The 17098-nt window shown below is 44.4% G+C and overlaps 2 protein-coding genes across 3 annotated transcripts in view; both read right to left on the bottom strand.

The window, feature by feature from the left end:
- Window positions 1–1103: 1103 nt before the first annotated feature.
- Window positions 1104–6001, bottom strand: LOC131382358 (putative uncharacterized protein encoded by LINC00269). Its single transcript, XM_058433935.1, has 4 exons — window positions 5936–6001; window positions 5626–5675; window positions 4959–5020; window positions 1104–1276 (listed from the first exon to the last, which is right to left on the bottom strand). Exons 1-4 carry the CDS (start codon window positions 5999–6001, stop codon window positions 1104–1106), a joined length of 351 nt encoding a protein of 116 aa, XP_058289918.1.
- A 7737-nt stretch (window positions 6002–13738) lies between these two features.
- Window positions 13739–17098, bottom strand: part of CPPED1 (calcineurin like phosphoesterase domain containing 1) — a 125847-nt gene continuing 122487 nt past the window's right edge. For both annotated transcript variants that reach the window (XM_032144790.2, XM_032144795.2), the window contains one exon: window positions 13739–15369. In XM_032144790.2, coding sequence (XP_032000681.1) covers window positions 15140–15369 — 230 coding nt within the window. In that variant the 3' untranslated portion in view covers window positions 13739–15139. The remainder of the gene's footprint in view (window positions 15370–17098) is intronic.

The raw sequence follows: 17098 nt of genomic DNA, 5'->3' as shown, positions 1-17098 counted from the left end.
GGCCCCCAATGAGCTCATCAAAAGAGGGACATTGTTCACGGGCACTGAGAAGTCAGATAAGTTCATTGCAGTTGAAGGCATTAAAGCAATTTCAAAACTTCAGTACGTCATCTGTGGGTCAGAAGCTGTGCTTTTCTTGGCATCATCGTCAGCCTCAAGATGGGGGACAAACACTGGCATTGTTTAGAAATTTCTTGAGACCTCCAGGGAGCCTCTCTGCATCAGCCTTGTCTGATGCACTGGCTGGTTGGAAGTGCAGAAAACCGGTTCAAATGCAGAAAACCTCTTTTCTGACCACCTGGGTCCTTCGGAGCTGATGTGGGGTATATAGTGGAGTCCAGATTATGCAAGCTTAGGCAGGGCTGCCTCAAGTGGGGTGGGAAGGTGGATGCTGGAAACACTCAGAACTCTGCTCAAAGCCTGGCTCTGGCTTTCTTTCCTTACCTGTAAAGTGGGGACAATAGACCCCGCTCCAAATGCAAATATGAATACGGATAACAACAACAACAGTGATGATTAATTGAACACTTACTATGTACAAGGCACCGTGAACTATTTTACATACGTCATCTCTCATCCTTTCAGCAGTGGTTCTCAACCAGGGGTGAATTTGCCCCCCAGTGGACACTGGGCAATGTTTGGAAGCATTTTTGGTTGTCACAACCAGGGGAGGGGTAGTGCTACTGGCATCCAGTGAATAGAGGACAAGGATCCTGCTAACACCCTACAGCTCATGGGGCAGCCCCCACAGCAAGGAATAATCCAGCCCAAAGTGTTGACATTGCTGAGGTTGAGAAATCTAACTTCCAGGGATCCTTCAAGATTGTTTCATCCTTCCCCATTTTACAGATGAAGCAACTGAGGCTCAGAGGTTATCTAATTTGGAGAAGCCTAGACCTGAACCCACCCAATAGCCATTGCTTACAATGCCTCTGTGAGCGTGTGTGTGTGTGTGTGTGTCTGTGTGTGTGTGTGTATTTGTACATGCCATCCCCCTTCCTCTCACCATTCTTGTTTATCAACCTTGAGCAAACTCCTCTTCCTCTCATGGTTGTTCCAATCCATGCTAATCATGAGAGTGTGCAACTCATGGTACTTTAAAATCAATAAAAAAGGCTTAGCCGGATGTAGTGTCTCATGCCTGTAATCCCAGCACTTTGGGAGGCCGAGGTGGGTGGATCACTTGAGGTCAGGAGTTCGAGACCAGCCTGGGCAACATTATGAAACCCCATCTCTACTAAAAATACAAAAATTAGCCAGGTGTGGTGGCACACACCTGTAATCCCAGCTTGTTAGAAAGCTGAGGCATGAGAATTACTTGAACCCAGGAGGCAAATGTTGTAGTGAGCCAAGATCCTGTCACTGCACTCCAGCCTGGGTGATAGAGTGAGACTCGGTCTCAAAAAAAAAAAAAATTAAACTAGCTTTCCATTTGCTTTGATAATTTTAAACATTTCCTTATCAGATTTTTTTTTTTTTTTTGTAAAAAAGAGTCAATGTGTGGCTGGGCGCGGTGGCTCACACCTGTAATCCCAGCACTTTGGGAGGCCGAGGCAGGTAGATCACTTGAGGTCAGGAATCTGAGACCAGCCTGCCCAACATGGTGAAACCCTGTCTCTACTAAAAATACAAAAATCAGCTGGGCGTGGTGGCGCCTGCCTGTAGTCCCAGTTCGTTGAACCCGAAGGTGAGTTGTAGTGAGTGATGCTATGATCCAGTTGTGACAAGAGCAAGATCTGTCTCAAAATAATAATAATAATATATATATATATATATATATATATATATATATATATATATATATAAAACAAGTAGATGACATATTAAACATGACTGCCACTTGGGAAATATGGTTCTAGGGCTGTCCAGTTGGACTTTCTGCAATGATTGAAATGTTCTATTCTCTGCTATGCAATAGCCACATCTGGCTATTGAGTACTTGAAAGGTGGCTAGTGTAACTGAGGCACTGGATTTTAAAATTTTATTTTATTATATAAAGATAATGCAGATCTTGGGTGATAACCGTGACTGATAATGCATGCCTGGAATACTGTCTTTAGGACTCGGAGGTCAGTAGTTCTGTGACAGATTATTAATGTCTGGTGTGGGTATGAGGGGGAACAAGATGGTGAGAGTGTCATTTATTGGCCATCTCTAGACTGTGTTTCTTTAGAGGGTCCTTCTAGCTCTACCATTTCGGAATGATATATTCTTCCCTAAACCTTCAGTAGAATTTAGTACCCAATTAATGATCTGTCTAACCCAGGATGTCATAGAACTATTTGTTTCTGGTTTCTGTGTTTCTCAGAAAACCTCACACCATCTGCTAGTTTCCTGATAAACGTAGAGACTATTGACTAGAAGGCTTCACTTTAAAGTATTTACCCATATCTACATGCATTTGCCTGAAACTAATTATTTCAGGCTGGTGAGATGTGAGTCACCATTCCTTTTCTCAAGAAAGACGCTAAAAAGTCACCTCTTTAGAGGCAGGGGATCATTACCAACAGATAAGGAAGGACCCCATCTGTTTAATGTGTGGCTAAAACTGGAGTGCTGGAAATAACCTTTCTCCATGTGACCACAGAGTTGGGACAGGCTGTCAACAGGCTTCGGCTGTCTTGGAGAGAAAGTCACAGATTCTGCCATGGAGAACAGAGGCAAGGCGTGGTGTGGAACGCTCCCTCCACCCACCGCCATAGAAGCTGAATGTCAAGCAGGTTGGCAGCTTTCCCCAGCCCTCCCCCGGTGTCCCTGCCAGGCACGGAAGGACGGGTCACAGGGCTGACCCTGGCTGGCATTTCAGACGGCTTTATAATTACACCATCTATTTTTCAACTTGCCAGTGACCTTTTGGTCTTCTCATCTGTGAGCATGTGAGCATGTGTGTATGTGTGTGCGTTAGATGTATGCCTGCTGCTCTCATCCTCATTTCCTTTTGTCTTCTCCTCTGGTCTTGTTTATCATTTAAACCACAGGTTGTTAGGGCCAAGTTGGTTTCTCTTTCCTTCTGCTTTATCCTATTATGGAATTATCTTGAATGAGCCCTGTCATCTCTCTGACCTCAGTTTCCCATCTGTCAAATCAAGGGTTTTGATTGGATCATAAGAATCGGTAACATCGAATTTTTTTTTTTGAGACAGAGTCTCGCTCTGTCCCCCAGGCTGGAGTGCAGTGGCATGATATTGGCTCACTGCAACCTCCACCTCCCGGGTTCAACTAATTCTTCTGCCTTAGCCTCCCCAGTAGCTGGGGACTACAGGTGCATGCTACCACTCCCGGCTATTTTTTGTATTTTTAGTAGAGACGGGGTTTCACCATGTTGGCCAGGCTGGTTCGAACTCCTGACCTTGTGACCCACCCGCCTAAGCCTCCCAAAGTGCTGGGATTACAGGCATGAGCCACTGCACCCAGCCAACATAGAACTGTTGACTCTGCCCACTATATTGCTGTCACCTGCTGTCACTGCCTTAGTCCAAGTCCTCATCACCTGTCACCATTGGGACCAAGGTTCTATCACTCCAGAATGGTACCCCCATCCTTGGGCTCCCCTCCAATCTGTTCACGAGCCTGAGCCAGAGGCATCTTTTGGAAATGCCCATCGGATCATGTCACTCCCCCACCCTCCTTATACCCTCCAAGCCCAGCTTCTCTAACATGTCCTCTGAGGTGCATCATCAGGTCCACCACCTGCCCACCTCTTGTCCCCACTCTAAGTCCCACTCCTGCACTCTCTACCCTCCAGCCCTCCTGGCCCTCAGTTCCTCAAGCATGTTAGTCTCCCTCTGGTAACAGATATTTCTACAGGAGGTCCCCTATCCTAGAACAGTTGTTCTCTAACATGGTTGCATAATAGAATCACCTTGGCAGCTTAAAACAATCCTAATGCCCAGGCTTTACCCCAGAACATTTAGACCAGAGTCTTTGGAGGGGCAGTCTGGGCAAGAGTATTTATTTATTTATTTTTTGAAATGGAGTTTCGCTCTCGTTGCGCAGGCTGGAGTGCAATGGTGCCATCTCGGCTCATGGCAACCTCCGCCTCCCAGGTTCAAGTGATTCTCCTGCCTCAGTCCCCGAGTAGCTGGGATTACAGGCATGTGCCACCATACCCAGCTAGTTTTTGTATTTTTAGTAGAGATGGGGTTTCACCATCTTGGCCAGGCTGGTCTTGAACTCCAGACCTCAGGTGATTCACCCACCTCAGCCTCCCAAAATGCTGGGATTACAGGCATGAGCCACCACACCCGGCCAACAGTATTTTTTAAATTTCCCCGGATGACTCCAATGAGCAACCAAGGTTGTGAACCAATGGCCTAGGATGCCCTTTTTCCTTTCCTCAGCTCTCATCAACTCATCCCTTAGAGGCGATGTCAAAATTTCATCTCTGGTTTCCACCTATGTCTAAGTTGGACCCCTTGTTATATGCTCTCACAGGACCATGGGCTGTATTTTAAGAGCACATAGCTCAGTTTGCAATGACACGTGTGTTAGTGTGATGTTTGATTACTGTCTGTCTCCCACACTGTGGGACCAGCCTCCAAGATGGCACCCAATGTTCTTCCCCTCCTGCTGTTACACCCTGTAAGGTGTGATCCCTTCCCACTGGATCCATTCCCAGGCTTCGTTTCTGTGACCAATTGCATATGGCAGAGGTGATGGTATGTCATTCTCAAGATTAGGTTTTAAAACATGACGACTTCCATCTTGAGGATTCTCTCTCCCTTGGATCACTAACTTTGGGGGAAGCCAACCCCCATGTCATGGGGTCCTGGGGACATTCAAGGCAGCCTATGACGAGATGGGGGTAAGAAACAAAGACCTCTGGCCAGTAAGGAATTGAAGCCAGCCAAGAGCAAAGGGGCACCTGAGATAAGGGGTTCGAGATCACCCTGACCAATAAGATGAACCCCTGTCTCTACTAAATATACAAAAATTAGCTGGGTGTGGTGGCACATGCCTGTAATCCCAGCTACTTGGGAGGCTGAGACATGAGAATCACTTGAACCCAGAAGGCGGAAGCTGTGGTCAGTTGAGATTGCACCATTGCACTCCAGTCTGGGCAACAGAGTGAGACTCTGTCTCAAAAAAAAAAAAAAAAAAAAAAAAAAATACATACTCCCTTGTCAAGCCTAAAACTCCCTCCCCAGCCTCTAGCTCTGGCTTATGGGAGTCAGTTGCAGAGGTAGAATGGACAAGAAATGGGACTTGAGATCAACATTGTGGAATGTTGTAGCAATCGGGCCTCTTTTGGTTTGCAAACAACAGAAAACTGACTGAAGCAAAGAAGGAAAGTTATTGGCAGCCAGGCACTGACTAGCTTCAGGTATGGCTAGACCCAGGGGTTCATTTTGGTCCCTGGCTTCTTTCTTCTTATTCTCTCTTCTGTTTCTCTGCTCTAGTTTTTTCCAGATGGCTACATTCCTTGGTAAGTTCTCTTCCAGGTGGGATCCCCCACCAGTTCCAAACATGCACCACCCCTTCCAGCGAACTCCAGTGGAAAGAGATCTTCTCCTAATACATCCAACAAGAAGCCTGGGATTGTGTCTCCTTGATTTGACTTGGGTTCTGTGGCCCTCTGTGGCATGCCTGGCATGTGGCCAGAACTGTGGCACCTGATACATCACATGTACTTCTGCTTCCACCATGGCAAAGCCCAGGATAAGGCCAGTGCCATCTAAACAACAGAAACTAATGTCGGGGAGAGGAGGACCCCCAAAGTACAGTGAGAAGGCATAATGGGCCAGGCATGATGGCTCATACCTGTAATCCCAGCACTTTGGGAGGCAGACAGATCACTTGATGTCAGGAGTTCCAAACCAGCCTGACCAACATGGTGAAACCCCCTCTCTACTAAAAATACAAAACTAGCTGGGCGTGGTAGTAGTCCCAGCTACTCGGGAGGCTGAGGCAGGAGAATCACTTCAACCTGGGAGGCAGGGGTTGCAGTGAGCCGAGGTTGCACCACTGCACTCCAGTCTGGGTGACAGAGCAAGACTCCATCTCAAAAAAAAAAAAAAGAAAAAAAAAACAACGCATAATGGATGCTGCACAGGTGTCCGTCACAGGTGGGTGGTTCCCATGGACACTAAGTCACTCTGGATAGAGATTACATTTCGGTAGTCAGAAAGACTGTTAATCAAGTCCCAGAACCTTCTACAAAAGAGGGATGAGTCACCAGGAAATCAGTGGGTGATTTCCATGAGAATGAGCCATCAGATATATCCCTGGCACAGAGTAGGTACCCGATAATTTGCTGAATGAATACAGAAATGAGTGTAAAGGCTGGGCACAGTGGGTCACACCTGAAATCCCAGCACTTTGGGAGGCTGAGGCAGGAGGATAGCTTAAGCCCAAGAGTTCAAGACCAGCCTGGGCAACATAGCTCCCTACCCCATCTCTACATTTTTTTTAAAAATTAGCCAGGTGTGGTGGTGCACACCTGTAATCACAAATACTTAGGAGACTGAGGCAGGAGGATCACTTGAGCCCAGAAGTGAAGGCCGTGGTGAGCTATGATCAGAGCACAGCACTCCAGCCTGGGCCTCCGAGCAAGACCCTGTCTCTAAAAAGAAAAAACGAAATGAGTGAAGGGCAGTGGAGGGCACACTGGGGAACTAGGAGACCCCTAGCTGGTTTATGGGCATCGTCGAAAGTGGCACATGGAGGAGGGAACAGCTTCTACTCAGAGGGAGTTGCAGACAAAGTCAAACAAGGAGTAACAGGGGCTCAGGACTCAGGAGAGGTTGAGAATGCAGGGGGATTCATTTCACAGAAACAAGAGTTCTGGGGGCTTCAGTGGAAAATTGAGAGGAGAGGCAGAAACGGGGAAAGGAAGCATTCTGTGTGTGTGCACAAGAACACAAGACTGGTCCCGGCATGGTGGTGCACACCTGTAATCCCAGCACTCTGGGAGGCAGAGGCAGGTGAATCACTTGAGGCCAGGAGTTCGAGACCAGCCTGACTAACATGGTGAAACCCCATCTCTACTAAAAATACAAAAAAAAAAAAAAAAAAAGAAAGAAAAAGTAGCTGGGTGTGGTGGCACACACCTATAGTTCCAGCTACTTGGGAGGCTGAGGCATGACAATCACTTGAGCCTGGGAGGCAGAGGTTGCAGTGAGCTGAGACCGCACCACTGCACTGCACTCCAGCCTGGGCGACAGAATGAGGCTCTGTCTTAAAAAGAGAGAGAAAGAGAGAAAAAAAGAAACAAAACAGAAGACTGGATTGAGGGATTGAGCTACAGTCTGCATGGAGAGGAAGGATGATATGGGTGGGGGACATGGCGGACTGAGCTGTCCTCAGGGTGCCATATAAAGTCCTGGAAGCAAACTGGAGTCTGGTGATTGGTCCTGTGTTTGGATGGAAAAGCAGAGGTCATTGGGGTTGAGAAGTGTCTGTGTGAGAAAGAGAAAGAAAACCTGGAGGTCACCTCCTCTCTCCCACAATGGCGCATGGCTTTTATCTTACTGATTTTCTGGAACTGAATGACGTGAACCAAGAAGAAAGTGTTGTCAAATTGACATTCTCAGTCTGTAATTAACTTTGTGAAAAATCTTTGCCTCTCAAAACTCAGTGGAATCCTGCCACTGCCACCAGGGAGCTCAAATTATTCCCCTACTCCTTTCTGTTTTTAAACAAGCATATTGTAAAATTTATTAGTATCAGTGAATATTTGTATCCACGCCACATCTTTTAGGTATTGAACAGTTTCCTTTATGCTAGGTTTGATTTCATAACAATAAACGGTACCCAGGGGCACGATGATTGCATTGGTTGTTTAATCTGAATTTTGGATGCCTGGCAAAATCCATGCCAATATAAACAATTAGCTTTAGAGCCCCTGACGGATTCGACTGGAGCCAAGATCGGCAAGGTGTTCAGGACAAAGAGTAGCAGAGATGAGTTCCCAGTTTCTAGTTCCCCAGGATCTGATGTGATCACCTGTGGAAAAAGCCCATCATGTACTGAAAGGGTGTTAAAATTATCAGCCCTGTTGGGGAGATGTTGCTGAACTGTCTATACAACATCAAAACGCTTGTTTTCTTAAATGATAATTAGAGCAGCTCCATGGGAGAGCTAGTTCATAAAGACGCTCCCCGTGAAACTGCTCCATCCATACAAACAAGCCAGACAGGGTGCTGTGACCAGAAGGGCAGAGGTCACCGCTAATTAGACATGACATCAGCATTTATACTCTGCTGGCCAATTATGTCAGAAGAAGTAAATAAAGCTAATGAAACTTTCCTTTCATCCAAGCTAGGAGCTGCAGACTCCCCGTAGGTGAGTAACGTTGGCCCAGAAATCTCTCTGCTGGAGATCTTTCGGGTAATGTGTGACTTTATTCCTAGAATTACTTGGTGAGAAAAAAATACTTAACTAAATTGAATAATGAAATAAATAAACTTGGTTCCATTTGTCAGTGGAGACACAACTTGAGGATTAAAATAATTTGCTTACTTTTTTTTGTGGGGGCGGGGGAGACAGTCTCACTCTGTTGCCTAGGCTGGAGCGCAATGGCAATTCTCCTGCCTCAGCCTCCCGAGTAGCTGGGATTACGGGCGCACGCCACCATGCCTGGCTAATTTTTGTATTTTTAGTGGCGATGAGGTTTCATTGTGTTAGCCAGGCTGGTCTCGAACTCCAGACCTCAAGTGATCTGCCCACCTTGACCTCCCCAAAGTGCTGGGATTGCAGGCATGAGCCACTGCGCCTGGCCGAAAATAATTTACGTTCCAGTATCTGATTCCAAGAGAAGTAGACCTGCTTCTTCAACTAAAAGAAGAAAGCCTGGGATCCTATTTGTGAACATGCTTTATCCTTTTTGGGTAAGGGAGTACATATGTCATTCCAACTCCCCCCGCCACAGAAGGCTAGAGGCTTGGTACAGTGGAGAGGTAATTGGTGCTGGGACCACAATGCTTGGGTTTGAATCCCAGCTGTGACACTCACAAGCTATGTGACCTTGAGCAAGTTCCTCAATGTCTGAGGTCTCAGTTTTCTCATCTGAAAAATGGGAATAATGAAAATACTTACCTTGGTGGGGTTGTTTTTAGCACTCAGTGAGTTCATACATGGGAAGTAATCACAATAGTCTCAGGCCACGTAGCTGATGTCTCAGCTGCCTGCTCCTTCACAGACAAGAGGGAAAGTTTGTTTTGTTCTTTTGAAGCTGCATTATAAAAAAAAATTGACTGCTGCTCTGCTATCAAATGTAGTTTTTTTTTTTTTTTTTTTTTGAGACTAAGCTTCACTCACTCTGTTGCCTGGGCTGAAGTGCAGCGGTGCAATCTCGGCTCACTGCAACCTCCACCTCCTGGGATCACTGATTCCCCTGCCTCAGCCTCCCGAGTATCTGGGACTACAGGCATATGCCATCACGCTTGACTAATTTTTGTATTTTTAGTAGAGATGGGGTTCACCATGTTGGCCAGTTGGTCTTGAACTCCTGACCTCAGGTGATATCCACCCACCTCTGCCTCCCAAAGTGCTGAAATTACAGGCATGAGTCACTGCACCCAGCCCAAATCTAGCTTTAAGAACCCAGTCTGGGAGGCTCAGCACATGAGGAGGGGGACCATGGGCCCCTCGTGGATGCACGGCTGGGCTCTGTGCTGGGGGATGAGGGTGGAGAAACAAAGATGTGATGTTTGAAGATGATCAATGTCATGATTATCTATTATGCAAATACTCTGCACAGACACAATGGACAGTGCAGAAGCCTTTGGTTATATTCTGCCAAGATTTGCTCATGTATCAGTGCTAAGGTGTCAAGTAGGCTCATGTCAACCTTAAGGGAAAGGTACTATATTGTCCCCATTTTATAGAAAGAAACTGAGTCCCAGAAACAGTACACGACCTACCCAAGGCCGCACTCATTGAGTGGCAGAGCCAGCAATGGAACCCAGGTGGGCCGACTCCATCCCTTTAACATTTCTCCCTTCCTCTTTCCTTCTTTCTTTCTCTTTCTCTTTCTTTCTCTTTCTTTCTTTTTCTTTCCTTTCTCTTTTTCTTTCTTTCCTTTCTTTTTCTTTTCTTTTTCTTTCCTTTTTCTCTTTCCTTCTTTTTCTTTTTCCTTTCTTTTCTCTTTCTTCTCTTTCCCTCCCTTCCTCCCTTCCCTCGTTCTCTCTCTCTCTCTTTTTTTTTTCCAGAATCTCTTTGTTGCCCAGGCTGGAGTGCAATGGCACGATCTGGGCTCACTATAACCTCTGCCTCCTGGGTTCAAGTGATTCTCCTGCCTCAGCCTCCTGAGAAGCTGGGACTACAGGCATGTGCCACCACGCCTGGCTAATTTTTTAAATTTTTAGTAGAGATGGGGCTTCACCTCGTTGGCCAGTCTGGTCTTGAACTCCTGACCTCAAGTGATCCATCTGCCTCGGCCTCCCAAAGTGCTGGGATTACAGGTGTGAGCCACCGTGCCTGGCCCATTTTTAAGTGTATCTATCTTTGTAGCATTTTCAGCATGTTAATGAAGCCACCGATGGCTGCAAAGCCCCTTTAGTGAAGAAATCTACTTCTCAAGCATAATTGTCAGAATAATGAAGGGTAACATGATTATTCACATTTAATCGACTTCATTTACATAGATAAAGCCTAAAGGAAAAATCCAATCTGTATTTATGTGCATGCACTGATGTTTAAAAATCCTCTGGAGGAAAAAGAAAATTTAGTCAGCAAAATCTTTTCTAGATAAATGCTAGAAATCATTATTCTAAGAAAAGAATCCTCCACTTTTACTATATGTATGTGTGTGTGTGTGTGTGTGTGTGTGTGTGTGTGTATACTCATTAAAAAATACATAAGAGCTCCCCCATGGCTTGAGAGTATTTTATGAAGTTATAAAAATCAGTATTGCCTGTCAAGTACTATCTGTTACATATGCAATCAAAACTGTTGAGGTTACCTGAATAAAAAAATCCCTGATGTCTATTACAGAAAGCTTTTAATAGAACTTGCCTAGGTAATTTACTCCTAAAACTTCTTTTTTCCCCAGCTCAATATAATATTGCTACCTAATTTTGTGACTGCACAAAACCATTTTAGGTACCACTTGGGAATAAGTATTAAGAGTTCAAGGCAGGCTGGGTGCAGTGGCCAATGCCTGTAATCCCAACATTTTGGGAGGCCAAGGTGGAAGGATTGCTTGGGGCCAGGAGTTCAAGACCAGCCTGGGTAACAAAGCAAGACCTTCATCTCCACAAATATAAAAATAAAAAATTAGATGTGGCAACACGAGCCTATAGTCCCAGCTAATTTGGGAGGCTGAGGTGGGAGGATTGGTTGAGCCCAAGAGTTCAAGGCTGCAGTGAGCTGTGATCACACCACTGCACTCCAGGCTGGGTGATAGAGCAAGATCCTATCTCAAAAAGAGTTCAAATAAATGCAAATGATGTTTTGGCAACCTTTTCTCAAAAGATTCTGCATTGGAATACAGACTATAATATTAAACTACTATGTGTATATCATTTCTACAGTTCTATACACCGCACTGTCTTTTACAGGTATATAAGGCCAATGGCCCTAGTCTAATTCAGGTTTAAACTAGTGCTTGCCTTGTAACTCTGCAAGTGATCAATAATCTCTTAATATTGAAAATCACAAAATAGGATAAAATGTTCTGTTGCTAGTCCCATAAAGCTTACTAGATTTTTTCCCCATTCTCCGCAATCTTAGGAGAAACTTGACTAAAGATATGAGATAAAATTATTTATCGTAAAAAGTAAATGATCATCTCCCCAGCCCCATTCCCAAAGTCACTTGAGCCTTTGCAATCCAACTTGAGATCACTTTAAAAAACCTTCCCCCGTAACACGCCCTTGTGTTTTTGTTTTTTCCTCCAATTAAAGTGATTAATTGGAAAGGGGAGCATTAGGTGACATTCCTTGCCTTGAGACAGCTGGTGGTTTCCTACACCCTGTGGTGGTAACTCCAGACATGGAGCAGCTAGAGCTGCGGACAGTTACTGCTGCAGACAGGGCTGCGTCCCGTGACTCATTATGGTTCAGCTCGGTTTCTAAATCTCCCCCAGTAAAAATCCTCCCCCTGGAACCATCTGCTCTTTGGACAAGCTTCTGCCCCCTGAACCTGGTGCAATCAGGGTCTGGTCTAGGCTTTGCAGAGCTGGGAGGAAATCCCTGGGCCTCCAGCTAACGCTGTCCAAGGTGCTGAATACTGTACTCAGTATGTTGCCACTGGCTGAGCTGGTGCAACCTTTCACCCCTGAGAAACGTTTTCCAAGACAGGACAGTGCTATGGAGCATGGACTCAAGCCTTGGGTCATCTACATCCATTCCTTCTCCACCAAGATGAGTTGGGTGACCTTGGCCACGTGACCCCCACCTTTCTGAGCCAAAGCACTTAAAACACATAATAAACATTCAAAACCATAGCACTTAGAATTAGGAAGTCCTTTTATCGTTTTTCACAGTATAAGGCACTTACTTTTGATATCATTCTCTTTTTTTAAAGGCAAAGGAATTACAAGTGAACACAATAGTTACGGCCCATCAGAATGATAGATGCTTATCTACAAAAACATTTCCTGACTTCTTTCTGAACCTCTTGCCTCTGGGAAATACTGCTGTTTGCTTACTTGAAAAGTGGTGAGAATTTAATATGATTCTCTCTTCCTTTTTAAAAAATTAAATTTGCATAAATATAAGGCGTACAAGTGCAGTTGTGTTACATGGATATATTGCAAAGTGGTGAAGTCCGGGCTTTTCCTGCAACCAACACCAGAAATGTGTACACTGTACCCATCAGGTAATTTCTCATCCCTTACCGTCCTCCCACCCTTCTAAGTCTCCAATGTCTGTTCCACACTCTATGTTCATGGGTACACTTTATTTAGCTTCCATTTACGAGTGAGAACATGAAGTATTCGACTTTCTACTTCTAAGTTATTTCACTTAAGATAACGGCCTCCAGTTCCAACCAGGTTGCTGCAAAAGACACGGTTTCATTCTTTTTAATGGCTGAATAGTATTCCATTGTATATACATACCAGATGTTCTTTATCCAATCATCTGTTGATGTGATTCCCTTTTCTTTGCATATTCTTGGGGTACTTTTGAATCAGTTCTTTTAAGTTTTGGGGGAAGGAGATTTGGTTTCATTTTCATTACTTTCAATTATCTCCATTATCCTTCTGCAAACCCATGTGCCACAATTTAGAGCATTTTGCATGTGTAAGAACAGAGTGAGAGCTCCTTTTCATTTCCCCCTGGAGGAACCCCCATCCTGGAATCGAAGCCCTCTGTTTATGATCCAAGTGTCACCACATCTCAAGTCTCAATGTGTGTGTGTGTGGTTTTTTTTGTTTTTTTGTTTTTTTGACACAGACTCTTGCTCTGTTGCCCAGGCTGGAGTGCAGTGGCATGATCTTGGCTCACTGCAACCTCTGCCTCCTGAGTTCCAGCGATCTCCTGCCTCAGCCTCCCGAGTAGCTGGGATTACAGGTGTGCACCAGCATGCCTGGCTAATTTTTGTGTTTTTAGTAGAGATGGAGTTTCACCATGTTGGCCAGGCTGGTCTCAAACTCCTGATCTCAGGTGATCCGCCCGTCTCAGCCTCCCAAAGTGCTGGCATTACAGGCGTGAGCCACTGTGCCCGGCCCAATGTGTGGTTGTTATTAGCTATGCCCTTTACCGAACTCCTTTTCTTGACCTCCTATACCTACACCTGTTGTAAAGAAACAAATACAAAGCAAGATTTCAGCAAAACACTAAAAGAAGAGCGTTCTAGTTTTTTAAAAAATTTAATTATCTTGTGGCACATAACAATGAACTCTGGTGTTACCAACCTATTGTATAATTAACTTCTCATCTTTTGTTCCTTATGAATTTACATATTTAATTATCTTTCCATTTAATTTCCCATGGTTTTGCTACATTGACTCAACTCTGTAATGAGAAAGTCTTTTAATTTAATAGACTTTGCAGGTCATGTGTAACCAGCTTTGGAAGTCATTTTAGGATTACTGAGTGCTGTTTCATAATGCTGTACATTTTTCCTGCCAGGATTTGGAGTACCTAGGCTATGTCCACCAGAACAATGGCTGTAAAGGAGAAAATTGAGCAGTGGTCAGAAGCTGCTGAGAAGATGAGGTAAAACAGGTTACATAAAAAACAATGCTGATTTGAAATAACCTATGTGCTTTTGTCAAGGGATTTTGCATTAGTGCGTTTAATCCAAGTCAGGGCCAATTCAGAGGATGTGGCTGAAGACACCATTTTGGCCTTTTTGTTTCTTTTGAGAGCTCAGCATACATTCCCACTTTTTCTGTCAAAGTGGACAAAATGAAGAGTCTCATGAGTGGAGGGGCATTCTGATCCCGAGAGACCACCCATCTGTGGAGTGGCTACACAGCCAGAATGTGGATGTGAACAAACTCAAAATGTGCTGTCCAGCGACTGCAGAACTGGTGTTTTAGAGCTGTGGTTTCAGTCTCTTGGAGGAGATTTTCATAAATGGCCAAATTATGTGCAAAGGTGACTTTTCCAGGCACCCAGGAAGGCAAATTTGAGCTCCAAGCTGTATCAACTGCATTCTGTTCCTATCATCAGAAGTCTCAGAATTTAACAGTAAATGGGGGCTACTTGGCTCCTTGTCAAAATAAGTCTGCATGGCTCTCGCAACTAGGGAGACAGCTGCTCTTTCTGCTGGAAAGGAAAGGAGACGAACTTCGTTTTGCCTAGCGTTTTGGGAATCACGACCACAATTTAATAGAATCAGGTGTAGTTTGTTTAAGGAATTATCAACGATCATACTTGGCTATCAGATTGGAATTGAGGTCGATAGGCAGACTTTGATCATATGCTAACCAGAATACAATCCAATTCAAAAGTGGAGTTGAGAAACACAGCATTAGGAGAATTTATTCAAACATCCATGCAGAGATAGTCTAATATTTTAAAAACTGATTTCCAGGATCGCTTGCTCCATTTTAAAGGAAATGCAGTTCTATTTTGAATATAATTCAGGATAGGGCCCCAGCTCTCTGATTTATGCAAAAGGACATAAATTCACAAACCTGCCTGGGCTATTTTTATATTTCAGCAAGGGGTTGTGTGCAGCTGCTGTTTCTGGCAAAATAAAAAAATAGTGCAAGTGAAAAGTGAACAGGAACAGGAAGGAGCGTCATTTTTTCTTGATCAAATCCATGAGATCGTCTTCTATTCCTTTCTCACTCAGCTCATCTAGACTATAGTATCGGTGAACAATTTTCTCAGCGGTGACCACCACGACACGGAGCCCGTGGGGATCTCTGCCAAGCTGGCATCCAATGGCAGATGACACCACCATGTCGAGGTTCTGGTAGGTACCCCCGGCATTCCTGTGGTAGTGGCCTGAGAACACGACTTTGACACCTGCAGGGAAGGGAAAAAGACATTAGGGGGCCGAGGACTTCCATTAGGTAACTGGGGTCTCCAGCATTTTATTCTGTGAACAGTAATATTAAATATATTATTATACCATCATGTAGAATTATCATATTAAATGTATAATATTATTCTGTATATAATCAACAAATAGAAAGTGTGTGTGACATCCAGAATCTTTGAAGGGATACTTTATATATATATAATATATTATTAACATGTTTGTCATAACTTGTACAAAGAAGTACTAGGGAAGAAAATGAGAGAAGGAAGATGAAGTGAATGACTTTGAGAAAAGACAAAGGAGACTCAAGAAAACATCCTGAGTCCCATAGAAATATCCAGATGACAAAAGTTATGTCTTTTAAAAATAACATTTATGGCCAGGGATGGTGGCTCATGCCTGTAATCCCAGCACTTTGGGAGGCCAAGATGGGTGGATCACGTGAGATCAGGAGTTCAAGACCAGCCTGGCCAACATGGTGAAACTCTGTCTCTACTAAAAATATAAAAAAAAAAAATGGCCAGGCATGGTGGCTCACGCCTGTAATCACAGCATTTTGGGAGGCCAAGGTGGGTGGATCACAAGGTCAGGAGTTTGAGACCAGCCTGGCCAATATGGTGAAACCTCATACTAAAAAATACAAAAATTAGTTGGGCGTGGTGGCAGGTGCCTGCAGTCCCAGCTACCTGGGAAGCGGAGGCAGGACAATCACTTGAACTCGGGAGGTGGAGGTTGCAGTGGGCCAAGATCATGCCACTGCACTCTAGCCTAGGCAACAGAGCAAGACTCTGTCTCAAAAATAAACACATAAACAAACAAATAAATAAATACAAAAAAATTAGGAGGGCCTGGTGGCGGGCGTCTGTAATCCCAGCTACTCGGGAGGCTGAGGCAGGAGAATCGCTTGAACCCAAGAGGTAGAGGTTGCAGTGAGCCTAGATCGTGCCACCGCACTCCAGCCTGAGTGACAACAGCAAGACTCCATCTCAAAATAAATAAACAAACAAATAAATAAATAAATAAAATGTTTATGGCATTCTAATTAAGATAGCGGAGGATGTCTGACATATGATGAACCCGCTCTGCTCCAAACAGCCGTAATGGATGAAATGTAAAACAGAAAACCCAAGGACACAGGTAGGCTCAAAAACAAAACAAATAGCTCTACAGGCCAGACACAAAACAGAGAGGAAAAGTCATGAGTGGGAGTAAAATGTCACCAGGACTTCACCTCTTAGAAGATCATAGAGACTGAAAGCATTTTCAGGGGAAAACGGGGAAAATAAAGCCTGGCTTCCTGCTGGAAGAAGGGCTGTTGTGGGTGCCTCTCTTTATGGAAGGAGGCTGAAAAAGGCTGCTGCTGCCTGGGGCTGGGGAAGTGGTAGGCTGGTAAATGTTTCACATGTTATTATTTTTTTTAAAGACTTGATTTGTCACATTTGTCAATTTCCATGGTGTAAATACTTCCATTGTGGCCGTGGCTGATTTCAAGTTGCCAAGGTGATGTCATTGAACCAAATGTAGAAGAGATGCCCAGTAGTGCCCATTACATATATATCAGATCTGTTTCTACCACAGAGATACAAGAGCTGCCAACAGCCTCAAGAGCATGGATCACAGCAATATTTAGCAAAAGAATTACAAAGTGATCAGTTTTGAGTATTTATTACCTTTGCTTTTTAATATAATCTATTTAATGCTGAGTTTATATAA

Source organism: Hylobates moloch, unplaced genomic scaffold (genome assembly GCF_009828535.3).
Source record: "Hylobates moloch isolate HMO894 unplaced genomic scaffold, HMol_V3 SCAFFOLD_23, whole genome shotgun sequence".
Lineage (NCBI taxonomy): Eukaryota > Metazoa > Chordata > Mammalia > Primates > Hylobatidae > Hylobates > Hylobates moloch.
Note: the sequence above shows the minus strand (reverse complement) of the source record. Positions and strands in the feature narration are given on the sequence as shown.